The 13833-nt window shown below is 53.0% G+C and overlaps 6 protein-coding genes across 6 annotated transcripts; 2 read left to right on the top strand and 4 right to left on the bottom strand.

Annotated features, from left to right (window-relative positions):
• Nucleotides 1–86: 86 nt before the first annotated feature.
• K489DRAFT_381993 (MFS general substrate transporter) lies at nucleotides 87–1864 on the bottom strand. Its single transcript, XM_033605262.1, has one exon. It carries the CDS (start codon nucleotides 1697–1699, stop codon nucleotides 158–160), a length of 1542 nt encoding a protein of 513 aa, XP_033457985.1. The 5' UTR covers nucleotides 1700–1864; the 3' UTR covers nucleotides 87–157.
• Nucleotides 1865–2218: 354 nt separating this feature from the next.
• K489DRAFT_381991 (putative caffeine-induced death protein Cid2) lies at nucleotides 2219–3359 on the bottom strand. The gene is made up of 2 exons (XM_033605261.1): nucleotides 3191–3359; nucleotides 2219–3116 (listed from the first exon to the last, which is right to left on the bottom strand). The coding sequence occupies exons 1-2, from the start codon at nucleotides 3255–3257 to the stop codon at nucleotides 2599–2601; spliced, it is 585 nt and encodes a 194-aa protein (XP_033457984.1). The 5' UTR covers nucleotides 3258–3359; the 3' UTR covers nucleotides 2219–2598.
• A 387-nt stretch (nucleotides 3360–3746) lies between these two features.
• Nucleotides 3747–6501, top strand: K489DRAFT_389705 (ATP-dependent DNA ligase; the record flags this gene model as incomplete). Its single annotated transcript, XM_033606535.1, has 2 exons — nucleotides 3747–3802; nucleotides 3861–6501. The coding sequence occupies 2 exons, from the start codon at nucleotides 3747–3749 to the stop codon at nucleotides 6499–6501; spliced, it is 2697 nt and encodes an 898-aa protein (XP_033457983.1).
• A 166-nt stretch (nucleotides 6502–6667) lies between these two features.
• Nucleotides 6668–7983, bottom strand: K489DRAFT_261196 (uncharacterized protein). Its single transcript, XM_033600047.1, has 2 exons — nucleotides 7472–7983; nucleotides 6668–7305 (listed from the first exon to the last, which is right to left on the bottom strand). Exons 1-2 carry the CDS (start codon nucleotides 7853–7855, stop codon nucleotides 6835–6837), a joined length of 855 nt encoding a protein of 284 aa, XP_033457982.1. The 5' UTR covers nucleotides 7856–7983; the 3' UTR covers nucleotides 6668–6834.
• A 991-nt stretch (nucleotides 7984–8974) lies between these two features.
• On the top strand, nucleotides 8975–10568 carry K489DRAFT_381989 (tubulin-domain-containing protein). Its single transcript, XM_033605260.1, has 2 exons — nucleotides 8975–9193; nucleotides 9263–10568. Exons 1-2 carry the CDS (start codon nucleotides 9173–9175, stop codon nucleotides 10445–10447), a joined length of 1206 nt encoding a protein of 401 aa, XP_033457981.1. The 5' UTR covers nucleotides 8975–9172; the 3' UTR covers nucleotides 10448–10568.
• A 1760-nt stretch (nucleotides 10569–12328) lies between these two features.
• Nucleotides 12329–13536, bottom strand: K489DRAFT_322723 (Rcd1-like protein; the record flags this gene model as incomplete). Its single annotated transcript, XM_033601642.1, has 4 exons — nucleotides 12329–12557; nucleotides 12623–12998; nucleotides 13057–13212; nucleotides 13317–13536. The coding sequence occupies 4 exons, from the start codon at nucleotides 13534–13536 to the stop codon at nucleotides 12329–12331; spliced, it is 981 nt and encodes a 326-aa protein (XP_033457980.1).
• Between the last annotated feature and the right edge of the window lie 297 nt (nucleotides 13537–13833).

Below are 13833 nucleotides of genomic sequence, written 5' to 3'. Positions count from 1 at the left end.
TGCGTCGGCGTTGGAAGTGGAAGTGTTCTCCATTGTGCATCAAAGAGATCGTCTATTCAAACTCGTGCTTAGTGCTCACGAAAGTATCTATCAACCAGGATTCTATCATAAATTCTCTAGATACCGCTAAATTCTATAAGACCGAACACAGATATCCTCAGACCTTGCGCCACCTCCAGAAATTTGCAAGTATTGAACGACGGCCGGCGATTCGAGCTCTATGCGCAACTTCCTCCCCAGCCTCAGCCTCAGCAACGACTGGATCTAGCTTCTCTCCCTTCAGTCCTTCTAATTTTGCGATCTCCTCCAGTTCACCGATCTTCCATCCACGAAGTGCGACCAGACACAATGCGGCAGCCACGAACATGAAGCCTGCCCATAGCTGCGTGCCGAGATAGCCCCCCGTGCCATCGACAATCTCCAGTGCAATTGCCTCGCTGAACGTTACAGGTAGGACTATCACGAGCCATAGAAGATTCAATGCGGACGGAACGTGCTTCAGTCCTACGGTCTCTGCCATGACCGGTGCGATGGTTGTCCAGAAAGTGCCCGCGACTGTACCGCCGATCAGAACATAGGCAATAAGCACTCCATAGCCATTTGCAGGAATCCAGATGACGAAGCAGAAGAATCCGGCGAGGAAGGTCGTCAGAGCCGCCATGTTGATGCGGCCTAGACTGTCGCTGAAGTATCCTATCGGCGGCCGACCGATCGCCTGACCGAGATTAAGAAGTGCTCCAATAACCGATGCCTGTGACGCACTGAGGCCAATAGCATTGGCGTAGTTGGGAAGACTGAAAATAAGCACAACGTATGCCAACATGCTGAACCAAGCGTATGCACAGAGCAGGAGAAACTCCACTCTCTTGAAAAGCGCTGCCGCGAAAGCCGACTGTGAGCTGCCAATGATCTTGTTGCGATCGCGAATGATTAGGGCGCAGGTTGTGTTGACCGTAAATGCAATAATCGCTAGGACACGGAACGTCCATGCCAAACCTATCGATCGAATCATCGCTCCTGCCGCCAAGGAGTAGGTAAGACCACCAATTCCGGAGCCCGCGGCTGCGATTCCATTGGCCATCGATCGTTTAGTGGTGAAGTACTGTGGTACGATGGATACAGATCCGACAAACAGAAATCCCATGCCAACGCCGAAGCACACTCCCTGCGAGAGAAATAGATGCCAGATCTGTGATGCAAATGACGCGGCGATCAAGCTCAGGGTTTCGAAGAAGACTCCCGTGAGCAGCGTCACTCTTGTACCAAAATACCGCGTACTCAAGGTCGCCAGTGGAGCAACCAACATGGCGCATGAAATCGAAAGTCCACCCACAAAGGCATATTCCAGGGAACTGACGTTGCGACCAAAAGTGTTGTTTGCGAGGTAACTAGCGAGGAATACGCCGTAGCTAGAGTTGAGACCCCAGGTATGTGCATTGATCAGGAAGCAGCATGCAGTGCAGGTCCAAGCGTAGATTCCTCCGTTTGGTGGTGGCGGCGGAGGTGGTGGTTGTGATGTCGATACTGTTCCTGCCGAGAATGGGGGAGCACTTTTCTGAGATGTGGTAGGTCTTGTTGATTCAATGTCAGATGAAGATGATGGCAGCCGGTCCTCAACGTCTGATCGGTCTATTGATTGCATGTCTTCACGATCTTTGTTTTCCTTAAGAGAGCTTGACTCGATTGAATGGCGAGTCATGGCAAAGGTCGTGGTCGAAGTACATGTACTTGGTTATTGTCTTCCACACATCAAATTCGTGACGTAGTTCACAGGTATTGTAGAAGTAGATTGACAACAAAAATATTCGGGAATACGTCAACACACGATATTGATGATTCGACTTCATATCAGGAAAGACATTCAATTATGTACTTGTCCTGAACTACCCATGGACCGACGAGTCGCATATGACTCGTGCCGAACATGCGTCACTAGAGGTAGCATTTCTTTTAGTCACGTCAATGGATCTACGTCCGCCACAAGCCGTTCAACACTCCCGGCGTGTGGTGCCAATATGCTGCCGGCCACACATGAACAGCGGTTCTATTCGCTCTAGGGAGGTAGGCGCAGCTCAAAATTTCGGATTTCCGCGACAGATCACATCGTTGTATCGAGATCCCTTCTAGTCCTACATCCGTTCTGGTTAGCCCTATATCCGTCCTGTTCAATCCTACATCCGCTCATGTCCCGACATAGCCGTATGTTCGTTTGCCCATGCCATCTACGCCGCATCGGTGCAGCTGATTGCCAGAGTCACCGCCATTTATCCCTTACAGAGAGAGCAATAGGGCGCGAAAACTATACATGCACATACACTATGCTGAGAAATCATGATTGGTCGCGTGTTATCTATTCTTCAATGCCGAATATGTGCCGTCTATGTGATGTTACAGTTGGAGAGTCAAATGCAGTGCGCAGTTGGGTTGTGTTACACAGTGGCTTCGAGCCAGGGTGAGCGGAGAATGATTAGAGACACTTGGCTTCATGCCCACATGACACGGATCGCTAGCATGCGACCATTCCCGGTCATCGTACCAGATCAGTGGCCAGGGGAGGTCCAATATCTGCATCGTGTGGGGAGGTCGAAAATCACGAAGCTATCGCGAGCTTTCTTGCTGCGCCCTCCACTCGTTCATGGCAGCCTCATACGATGTCTCGCGTGAAGGATCAGAGCGACATCTTCCGCTGACGAGGTCCCAGGTTCGTTGGCGCACGATTTCTTCCACCCTCCTCTCGCGTCTAACGAGGTTAGCGAGCGCATCGCTTCGTCCTTCCCGTGGGAGATTCCGGGCGCCGTAAGGATCCAATCGCTCGTCGACGACCCGTTCACGCGCTTTCGCAGATTCAGACTCGTGGAGGAGATGCTCAGGTTCATCGGGATCAGGGGATGTCGCCACACTGGCGCAGTAGTTCAGGACGTTTGACCGGGATTGCCAGCTTGGGAACAGGACGCGATCCTTGAACTCGGCGCATGTAGAGTCCGGCAGATATTGCGATGGTCGCCGCGAACTTGGCAAGGTCGATGTGAATGGGTTCGTCACGCTGGGTCTTGAAAGCGCATTGAGGTTCTGGTTGATGGTATCGTCTATACTCGCGCGCGACAATCGTAGGAAGTCTGTTTGTATAGGACTTTGTTCAGCGTGGGTTCATATAGCCCTGTGAGAGATCGCTGTGTAATAATTAACCTACCTTGTAATGCTGTCTGGTTGAAACAGAATCGTGCATTGAGGACCGGTTCGTCTATTGACCTCGACATGATGGCGATGTGTGCGGAACAAACAGACTCAGAAGCTTTTCATTAACTTTATGGATATTTCAACAAATGCTTCAGTAATGCAATTTTGTGGTGATTGATACCTCGGAATTGATGATGCTCATAGCCTTACAATAACGGCCACGCGAGATCAAATGCCCTAGCGAAGGATGACGTGGGACGGAGGACTTTCCGCGGAACCTGTCACGTCCGCCACGCGCTGCTGCCTGTCTCCACGCGACGCCATTTCTTGCTTCACCAATGCTGAGTGGTCGACTGCCTTGTCGTGGATGTGAACGAAAATCGCATAAATAAACATCACATTCACTTGTGATGTTACTTCGCCAGTGCGCTCCTATCCCCTACAATTCGACATTCGTTCTAGGTCGACGCTCAGCCTCACGAATACCAATCGTCTGTTGGCAGCGAAGCGACAGTTTGAGAGTGGTGCGAAATTCCCAGATTCAGATCGGTCAAGAATCGTATACTATCATGGCTCCGAAACAGGCCAAACTCGGGTATGTCAGACCTTCGCAGCGGACACTCGGGTGTGTTGCGCGCATACACATTTGATTTCAAAAATACAATTGTCTGACGTGGCTCCAGCAACTTCTTTGCGGGTCCTGGAGGTGCTAAAGCGCCTGCACAACAGTCCAAGTTGACGTTCTCGACTAAGCAACAGCCAAGTCCTCCAAGCGACGAAGAGCCTTCGACTACCAAAGATGAAGACGACGAGATGGACGGTGCAGATACCGTCAAGGTCGAACCGAGCACTGAACAGGCGATAAAGCGGGAGTCTGCATCGCCGAAACGCCGGCGCACGTCACCCAAGGAGGACGAAGCTGAGGACGATGAGGATGAGCCTCCAGTGAAGCGGCAACGGCATAAGCCTGCCTCGAAGAAAGGCACCGCCACAAAGAGCACCAGCTCGAGACCCCATAGCAGTGCACAGGCGACTGTAGCGCTCAAGAAGGAGCAGGAGGAGGAGACTTCAGATCCTGAGATCAAAGCGGAGGTAGAGTCGGCGGGCGTTGAATCTCTTACCATCAACGGGACTGCAACCAAGGTCGACAAGCGCGGCGCCGAAGAGAGCAGTGCGGAAGAGGACGAAAATGCGTCTGAAGAAGAGGAGGAAGAAGAGGAAGAGGAAAAGCCAGAGATTGCAGCCAAGGCACGCGCAAAGGTGCAGAGCACACTCAAATCGACTGGCAAAGACGCATATCCAGATTGGAAAGCTGGAGATCCAGTACCATTCGCTGCACTTTGCACCACTTTCTCCAAAATTGAGATGACAACAAAACGATTGGAGATCATCGCACTATGCTCGCTCTTCCTCCGACAGGTTGCTCGACTCACACCACTAGACCTGCAACCGACCGTGTTGTTAATGACTGGCAAGCTAGCCGCCGATTTCGCCGGCATAGAATTGGGAATTGGCGAGTCTTTGATCATGAAAGCCATTGGTGAGACTACCGGCCGAAGTCTCAAAATCATCAAGGAAGATCAGCAAAAGATCGGAGACCTTGGCTTAGTCGCGGCGAAAAGTCGACAGAATCAGCCTACCATGTTCAAACCTAAGGCTTTGACTGTGCGCGGCGTTCACGAAGGCCTCATGAAAATCGCTACGGTTGAGGGCACTGGCTCTCAAGGACGCAAAGTGGATGGAATCAAGAAACTGCTGGCTTCCGCAGATGTGCATCTCGCCAAGGGCCAGACGATCGATATCACAAAGGAGAAAGGTGGTCCTAGTGAATCCAAGTTCATAATCAGGGCGCTTGAGGGCAAAATGCGTCTTGGCCTTGCCGACAAGACTCTCCAGGTCGCACTCGCACACGCCATGGTCGCGCATGCCGTGGGGCAAGACGGCAAGAAGGCACCGACAGAAGAAGAGTTGAAGAGAGGCGAGGAGGTCTTCAAAGCAGTGTACAATGAATTACCAGCATATGAGGTCATTGTTCCGGCATTGCTTGCAAACGGGATTTGGAAGCTTCGGGATTCTTTAAAACTGCAGCCTGGCGTGCCACTAAAGCCTATGTTGGCAAAACCGACAAAATCCATCGGCGAGGTCCTCGACCGCTTTGAAGGGAAGGATTTTACTTGCGAGTACAAGTACGACGGCGAACGAGCACAAATACATTTCGTGGCCCACGAAGCCGACCAAGAATTCGCTGCTGTTAAGGCTCCCGAGGCGGGCAAATCCGATCGTGGAATTGCCAACATTTTCTCGCGAAACAGTGAAGACTTGAGCAAGAAATATCCTGATATTCTTGCGAAACTGCCTACCTGGGTCAAAACGGGTACCAAGAGTTTCGTACTTGATTGTGAGACTGTAGCCTGGGACACGGAGCAGAAGAAAGTGTTGCCGTTCCAGCAACTCATGACTCGCAAGAAGAAAGACGTCAAAGTCGAAGATGTCAAAGTGAAGGTTTGCGTCTTTGCTTTCGATCTGCTCTATCTCAACGGAGAAGCTTTGGTCAACAAACCTTTCCGACAACGACGCGATCACATGTACGAAGCATTCGAAGAGGTCGAGGGAGAATTCACATTTGCCAAATATGGCAATTCACAGAACGTCGATGAAATCCAACTCCTGCTGGAAGAATCAATTAAAGCCTCCTGCGAAGGTCTCATGGTGAAGATGCTGGACGGTGTCGAATCACACTACGAGCCTTCCCGTCGCTCCCAGAACTGGCTCAAGGTAAAGAAAGATTACCTCGCCGGCGCTGGCGACTCCCTGGACCTCGTTGTGCTCGGCGCCTACTACGGCCGAGGTAAGCGCACCAATTGGTATGGCGCTTTCCTCCTCGCCTGCTACAATCCCAAGACAGAGAAGTACGAATCCGTCTGCAATATCGGCACTGGCTTCTCTGAAGCCCTCCTCGCCGAACTCCACGAGACCCTCTCTCCACTCGTCATTGACCGAGCCAAACCCTTCTATGACCATCCCACTGGCAAGAACGAGCAGCCGGACGTCTGGTTCGAGCCGCGGTTCGTATGGGAGGTCAAGACGGCCGATCTGACACTGTCTCCACGTTATCGTGCTGCCGCAGCTGAGATGAGCGGCGGCGGAGCGGCTGATCCGGCGCACAAGGGTATCAGTCTGCGCTTCCCACGCTTGATCCGCGTGCGTGATGATAAGAAGCCGGAGGACGCGACGAGTAGTCGGCAAGTGGCGGAGATGTATCGGAAGCAGGACTCTGTTGCAAAGGACTCGAAGCCGTCGGTCGATGATGATTTTGATTATTGATGTGTTGTTGCTGGGACAATTGTGTGTCTGTCTGGTGAAAGGCGATACTTGGGGGCATTTTCGGCGATTTGTTGTCTCTGGGGTTTCTGTTCGGATCGGGCACTGCTGCCGGTATCAGAGATGTTACGTTTTTTATGAATTTCCTCATTGATGGCGAGAGAATGCTCAGGTATCTTGTTGCCTCTCTTCGAGCGCTGTTGACGCCTGACCGAAGCCTGCGACTGAACTCATGCCGTCGTTACTGCGATTAAACGATTGTTTGATACAACCTCCCCATTTCGAGAAGAGGAGATGATGACAGTGATTTAACGTACATGATCGCAGCCCAATCGCTCAGAAGAGGCCAAACCATTTCTTCCTCTCCGCCTGTACCGACCCATCAAACGCGACAAAGACATCATCCCGCCCAGCCGGTGCAGCTGCCGCATCCTCTACCTTCTCGGCCTTCTCCTCCTCCGCGACCACCGACGACTGATCCCTCAGCACCTCCTTTGGCACCATCTTCCTCGGTCCATCCTCCCTGGCCGTCCATCCGCCGAACCAGCTCTGTTTCTCCTCCGTCTCTAGGCCGTGCGCCTTGCGGTACTCTGAACGCTTCACGACGTCGTCGGCCTTGGCTTTGCGACGCTCGGCGGTCTGCGCGGAGATGTATGATACGTGCATGTCGTAGACGGTCCACCAGCGGTGCAGGTAGGTCACTGGATGGGCGAAGAAGAGACTGTTGGGAGGCAGAAGATCCCGATAGGGTGTCTTGTGGAGGAAGTCTTGGAAGTAGATTCCGAAGACGAGGGAGAGGAGAATGCCCTGTTAGGATGGGTTAGTTTGTTCTGCTGATGTGAGGCACGCTTGACCGCTTCTATTGGTATCACGATTCCATCCTCTTTCTTTTCCAAGGCTCTCATCATCGCCTTCTTACTCTGCCCCGTGATTTTTCGGTCCGACCAGTTCTGAAAAGAAATCTTCGACTCACCATAGTAATGAACACATGCACCACCCGATCCTTCAAAAACCAATGCAAGAACGTGCCCTCTGGCGGCATCATATGCGGATACTGTCGCGTGGTCTGCGCCTGTCGCTCGTGTTCACTCAATGGCGGGCCGGCATAGCGCGGTTTAGGTCGGATGCGCTGAGGATGTGACGGCGGACGAAAGCGATCGGGTTGTTCAAGCACACGCGGCTTCGGCGGTGCCCTCGGCGCCGGCTGGGTATTGGTGGTTGCAGTACGTAGCTGAAGCCATGAGGCACGGAGATGCTGCTGCTGCTGGGAGAGTTGAGATGTTCGCTGCCGGAGGAGGAGCTGTTGCGAGTGAAATTGGAAGCCGGCGCGAGGCACGGCTAGACGAACGGTGGACATCTTGGAAGCTGTCTCTGGCCAGAAATTGGATGCCTACTTGACAACTATACCAGAGGGAGACGATGTCGACTGCGATGAAGCGGGTGATTCCCTCGTCCTGATATCGCGCTCAGTCCATACAAGTTTCTAGGCCTACGATGACAGTAGTGATCGGAGCCTGTCCCAAAGGAGTAGCTTCCAATGGGATCATTATGTCAGCTGTCCGTTTCTCCGCGCCTCAGGCTGCACATGAGAAACAGAAGAGGTCAGGGTTCAACAGGATTGTTATGCAGGGCGGGGAACAAGGAAAGTATGCCGGCGGGGAACAACCCTGAGGACAGGACGCCCACCAACGAGCTTTTTTCCTTCAGGGCGCGTGCATTCCAGGTTGTTTACGCCAATGAGAACATGGGAGAACCAGGTACCTGAGGCCGCCACTTTTTCCAATCAACCACCACCTGCAATTGTGAAAGTGCTGTACGCGGTGTGCGTGAATGTGGGCGCCGTGCATAATAGCACTGCACTAATAACAATCATACCGTACATTGGAGTGTGTGTGCGCTTTGTACCCTGACCCTGGCTCATAACTCACCAACGACCACTAAACACCACCTGCACTACCACCACCGGGCCACTACTACTACTACTACTACTACTACTACTACTACTACTACTACTACTACTACTACTACTACTACTACTACTACTACTACTACTACTCCATCTCTATCTCCACTCGTTGCTGCCTCCCTTCACTTGATCATACCAACCTCCTTCCGGTTCGTCTCTTATCGAACAATATCGACTTCGCCACGGCTCATTGTTGTTGACATCCTCTGGCAGTACACTACCAACACCAACTCTGCTCCATACACCCCGCCAAAATGCGCGAAATTGTACGCCCACACCGCTCCTCTCCTTCCAAGCTGGGACGCGACAACGACGACGACAGATGCTGACGTGACATTTCCAAACAGGTTCACCTCCAGACTGGCCAGTGTGTACGTCTACCCAACAAGTGTGCGAGTCGATGAGGAAGAGAAGGAGTGCCAGGAGAAGACATCACGACCCATCGCCAATGTCCAAAGAAACAAGAGGAAGCACGACGAGTGACAGATATTGACAACTTCAACAGGGTAACCAGATTGGTGCTGCCTTCTGGCAGACCATCTCCGGCGAGCACGGTCTCGACGGCTCTGGTGTGTAAGTGAAGTCCTCCTCTCCTTCTCGCGATAGGCAGACTCACAATCATGATGTCGCGTATGGGATTGAGAGAAAGGACCAACAGACTGATACCGTCACAGCTACAATGGCTCGTCCGACCTCCAGCTCGAGCGCATGAACGTCTACTTCAACGAGGTACGTGCGAGCCCGGCGCGCGACTCTTGACGCACTGCCCTACTTGCCTGCTAACACAAACGTGTGTAGGGTGCTGGCAACAAGTACGTCCCTCGTGCGGTCCTCGTCGACTTGGAGCCTGGTACTATGGACGCCGTCCGCGCCGGCCCATTCGGTCAGCTTTTCCGCCCCGACAACTTCGTCTTCGGCCAGTCTGGTGCCGGAAACAACTGGGCCAAGGGTCACTACACTGAGGGTGCCGAGTTGGTCGACCAGGTCCTCGATGTCGTCCGCCGTGAGGCCGAAGGCTGTGACTGCCTCCAGGGTTTCCAAATCACCCACTCCCTTGGTGGTGGTACCGGTGCCGGCATGGGTACCCTCTTGATCAGCAAGATCCGCGAGGAGTTCCCCGACCGCATGATGGCCACCTTCTCCGTCATGCCCTCTCCCAAGGTCTCTGACACCGTTGTTGAGCCCTACAACGCCACCCTCTCCGTTCACCAACTTGTCGAGAACTCCGACGAGACCTTCTGTATCGACAACGAGGCCCTCTACGACATCTGCATGCGCACACTCAAGCTCAACAACCCTTCATACGGTGACTTGAACCACCTGGTCTCCGCCGTCATGTCCGGTGTCACCACCTGCCTGCGTTTCCCTGGTCAGCTCAACAGCGATCTTCGCAAGCTCGCCGTCAACATGGTGCCTTTCCCGCGTCTCCACTTCTTCATGGTCGGTTTCGCGCCCTTGACCAGCCGCGGTGCTCACTCCTTCCGCGCTGTCACCGTTCCCGAGCTCACCCAGCAGATCTTCGACCCCAAGAACATGATGGCCGCCAGCGACTTCCGCAACGGTCGTTACCTCACCTGCTCCGCTATCTACCGCGGTAAGGTTTCCATGAAGGAGGTCGAGGACCAGATCCGCAACGTCCAGACCAAGAACACCGCCTACTTCGTTGAGTGGATCCCCAACAACGTCCAGACCGCTCTCTGCGCCATCCCCCCACGCGGCCTCAAGATGTCCTCGACCTTCGTTGGTAACTCGACCTCGATCCAGGAGCTCTTCAAGCGTGTCGGCGACCAGTTCACTGCTATGTTCCGTCGCAAGGCCTTCCTCCACTGGTACACCGGTGAGGGAATGGATGAGATGGAGTTCACTGAGGCTGAGAGCAACATGAACGATCTCGTGTCTGAGTACCAGCAATACCAGGAGGCTTCCGTCTCTGAGGGTGAGGGCGAGTACGACGAGGAGGCCCCTCATGAGGAGGAGGAGTAGAGTGGCGGCATCGGAGATCGCATCCCTCACCTCTTCCATCCTTCCTTTCTGCCCGCTCCATTCGTCGTCGGATCTTCGGAGCCAAAAAAAAGCCTCACTTTCCTCCAAAAAATGTAGTCCCTTAGCGTGGAGGAGATTTGGTCGTTTGTTCTTCAGGATAACCCTCGGCGATGAAACAGGAGCAGTTCCGAGAACCCATCCATTTCTACTGCTGCGTTGTCTCTTTGTTACCATAATCCAGGAAGCGTTTCCACACCTCTGTATGTACACTGAAAATTCATACGAGTCGAAACACTTCCTTCCCGTTCTCGTCTAATGTGAAAACCTCCCGTGATCGTGTGTTGATCCCACAGGCTCAGCATGGTTGTCCCAAGCGGTAAACCTAGATGGAACTCAGCGCTACCCTTGTCATTGCTCTCTGCGCCCCGGCCGACCAGAAGGAACAAGGTCTCCAAACGATGGAAGACACAAACAGACCCAGAAAGAACACCACTGGCCAAGGGAACCACTTAGAAATACATTGATTATATAGCACCCGAAACTTTTCCTCCCTTCAACAATCTATCATGAAAAATGATTTCCTCGGCCTCCTCATCTGTTGACCCTCCCCCTTCTGTCCTGAAAGGCAGCGTGAAGGGGAAACCCCGACCAAGACCACGCGATTCTCGGGCGTCGAGAAAGTGACAGAGAGGAATAGAGATAAGGTAGAGAAGAAAAGAGGAAAACGGGGCAATGGGGAAACAGAAAGACATGGCGAAGAAGGAGAAATAGGGGGGGGAAGAAGATGAAAGAGACCTCCACGCTTCCTCCGCAAGAGGAATGACGGCGAAAAACTTATGCTTTATCCTTGTGATTCATGAGGACGGTTCAACGCCCTTCCTCGGCCGGCGCCCATGCGCATCCCAAATCTCTCGGAACGTGCGTTCGTCATCATGGTCGTCGGGGTGCGGAGAGAGCCCAAGGGGATGAGAAAAGGATTCGGGAATCTCCATCGGATTTCTGCCTCCGCTGGTTGGATGCATTTGGTTTTCAGTCCTCCTCCTGCGAAGATGTTCGTTCGTCCCATGATCTCGGGGTTAGGGTTTGTGAGATTCTTGCATTTCTACCTTTTATTGTTTTGAAATCCGGGTGCTACTGCCAAGCTCGTTGTCCGTCATCGACGCAGGACTTGCATAAGGGAGACGACCGAGGATCTCTCCTCAACTGGTCTCTCTCGAGGAACCTTTGTGAAGGGTTGTTTGTAGAATCCTGGGCGAAGATGATGTGTCTTGCGTCAACAATCTGGGGCGGTGCACCTTTTGTCATCGGCGATGTGTGTGCGCTGAAAATTACCTCCCTGCTCCGAGATTCGGCCTAGAGAAACGAAAATGCGAGAAGAAGATGCCAGATGCTCATGCTTTAGGGATGAGTACAGGACGCCAGATGCCAAATTCCGTCCGCCGTTGATCTGAATGTCATCCTGCCTTGCGGGCTATTGGATTCTTCTGAAAAAAAACTCCTGGTTCGTAGGCTCGTTTTCCCTGTGATGCAACTTGAAGTATCCGTCTATCTCCCTTTCATGAGCTGGTCCAGACTGGTCATGTTCGTACTTGATTTTTTTTTGCGGACATCGTATCATCATTCCGGCTCCGTTGGCTCCAATAGAACAAGATGGGGGTATCGTAAAAATTGACCCGACGCCTGCGAGTCTGCCCAGAAATAGCCGTGCAAGTCTTCTGCAGAAAAATGAGGCAGCAGCAGCAGTGATCAATGTCTTGTAGATAACAAGCATGTCTCGCATGTCCCATGCCGCCTTTCCCTCCAATGATCTGCTTCCGATCTGCTTCTGGGCCCATCTTCATGTTTTCGCTTTCCATGTCATTATCGTTTTAATACAGATTTTTACATTCCACCAGCCATCAGACTCTGCGCGTGATGACCGCCTCCGACACCATACGACGCGACTCCGGCCATGCCAGGATCGGCCTGGTCGGAGAGGGCGAGGAGCAGTTGTGCTAGGCAGCGTTTGGTTGCGGCATCGTCCCGAAGGACTGGCGAAAAAGTGGCATCGCGGAGAGGTTCGGGAAGACACTGGCGGAGGGCCTCACGGGCGCGGGCGTTGTCGGAGAGACTGGGAGAAAACATTAGTAGATGGCATGATGGAGGCATATAGGCAAGACGAGCTAGGTGACTTACCGGAGGAAGCAGCGCACAACGTGCTTCAATAAGCGTACGGTCTGCTGGTCGACGAGCTGGGTGACCATGTTCGAAAGCACAGTGCCGAGCGCGCAGAATCGTTCGTAAGTTTGGCAGATGTATTGCAGACCGAGGTCATCGAGCAAGATTTTCTGAACGATGAAGATGGCCACGGTCTTGCTGAGTTCGGAGCCGGTCTCCATAATGCGCAGACACAGCGGGATAATCTCCGTGGTGAGCAGGAAGTTGATCACCTCCGAGCTGTCATTCTTGACCAACGCGCCAATGACACCGAGCGAGGTCAGGCGCAAGTATTCAAAGGGTCGGGATTTTGAGGTAGTGTTCAGGAATGGGTAGAGGAATAGTGGAATGTGTGCTAGATATTGGTGGTCAGTCTGGTTGATATCTCTCAGAAAGTAGATAGCTGCTCATACCATTCAAAAAGAGAGCCCGCGTCTCGGAGTGACTGGCGACGCATTGCAACAGTGCGAGAGCATTGCAGACTCGATTAGATGCCGCAGCAGTAAGCTGAGAAGGGTTGAGGAGTGGGTAGACCGAAATAATCTCCTGTAGGAGAGAAGTCATGACACCTGCAAATTCGCCAATCAGTATTTGTGCTCCAATTCGTCCTTCTGTCCTGTCATTTCGATTCTCCAGTGAAGTTCGCAACCTCGTTATTCCTCTCCTCACTCACCGAAAGAATGCCACAAGATCAGGGCCAACTCGGGTACCTGCTCTCGCTTCTTGCTCAACTCCAGCAGAGCCGCCTCACGCGCATTCGTGCTGAGCACTTGGGCGATCCACTCCAGCACACGGCGATTCTCGTCGCTGAGATTTGCATCGCCTCCTCCCGATCCGCCTGGTCCACCCACCATCATATTTCCGCCGTGGTCGCCTTGAACACCGCCGCCCATTCCCCCGATAGCACTATTCACTCCTTGGCCAAGCAGGCCACCGGCGTTTGCGCCATTGATGTTATTTCCCGCGCCAGAGTTTGGGCCGTTGGCGTTCATGTTGCCGCGGTTGTAGTGCTGCTGTTGTTGCTGCGCAGCGGCATTGGCGGCTGCTACGGATTGTGAGGCATATTGGCCATGGTGCTGGTTGTGCTGCGGGTGATGCTGCTGTTGCTGTTGCCAGTCAGGCTGCTGCTGCTGTTGCTGCGCCTGTTGCTGCTGTTGCTTTTGCTGGTGGTATGGTCCCTGGTGAGGGAA

Source organism: Dissoconium aciculare, assembly GCF_010015565.1.
Source record: "Dissoconium aciculare CBS 342.82 unplaced genomic scaffold K489scaffold_9, whole genome shotgun sequence".
NCBI lineage: Eukaryota > Fungi > Ascomycota > Dothideomycetes > Mycosphaerellales > Dissoconiaceae > Dissoconium > Dissoconium aciculare.
The sequence above is the reverse complement of the archived record's forward strand: the minus strand, read 5'-3'. Positions and strand labels throughout refer to the sequence as shown.

What these genes read in the sequence shown, in the direction of transcription:
- K489DRAFT_381993 (XM_033605262.1), bottom strand. Translation starts at nt 1,699, where the DNA reads ATGACTCGCCATTCAATCGAGTCAAGCTCTCTTAAGGAAAACAAAGAT.
- K489DRAFT_381989 (XM_033605260.1), top strand. Translation starts at nt 9,173, where the DNA reads ATGAACGTCTACTTCAACGAG. An exon ending in TGAACGTCTACTTCAACGAG is followed by an intron (nt 9,194 to 9,262) that starts GTACGTGCGAGC and finishes AAACGTGTGTAG; the next exon opens with GGTGCTGGCAACAAGTACGT.
- K489DRAFT_381991 (XM_033605261.1), bottom strand. Translation starts at nt 3,257, where the DNA reads ATGTCGAGGTCAATAGACGAACCGGTCCTCAATGCACGATTCTGTTTC. An exon ending in CAACCAGACAGCATTACAAG is followed by an intron (nt 3,117 to 3,190) that starts GTAGGTTAATTA and finishes CTATACAAACAG; the next exon opens with ACTTCCTACGATTGTCGCGC.
- K489DRAFT_261196 (XM_033600047.1), bottom strand. Translation starts at nt 7,855, where the DNA reads ATGTCCACCGTTCGTCTAGCCGTGCCTCGCGCCGGCTTCCAATTTCAC. An exon ending in TGCATGTGTTCATTACTATG is followed by an intron (nt 7,306 to 7,471) that starts GTGAGTCGAAGA and finishes CCATCCTAACAG; the next exon opens with GGCATTCTCCTCTCCCTCGT.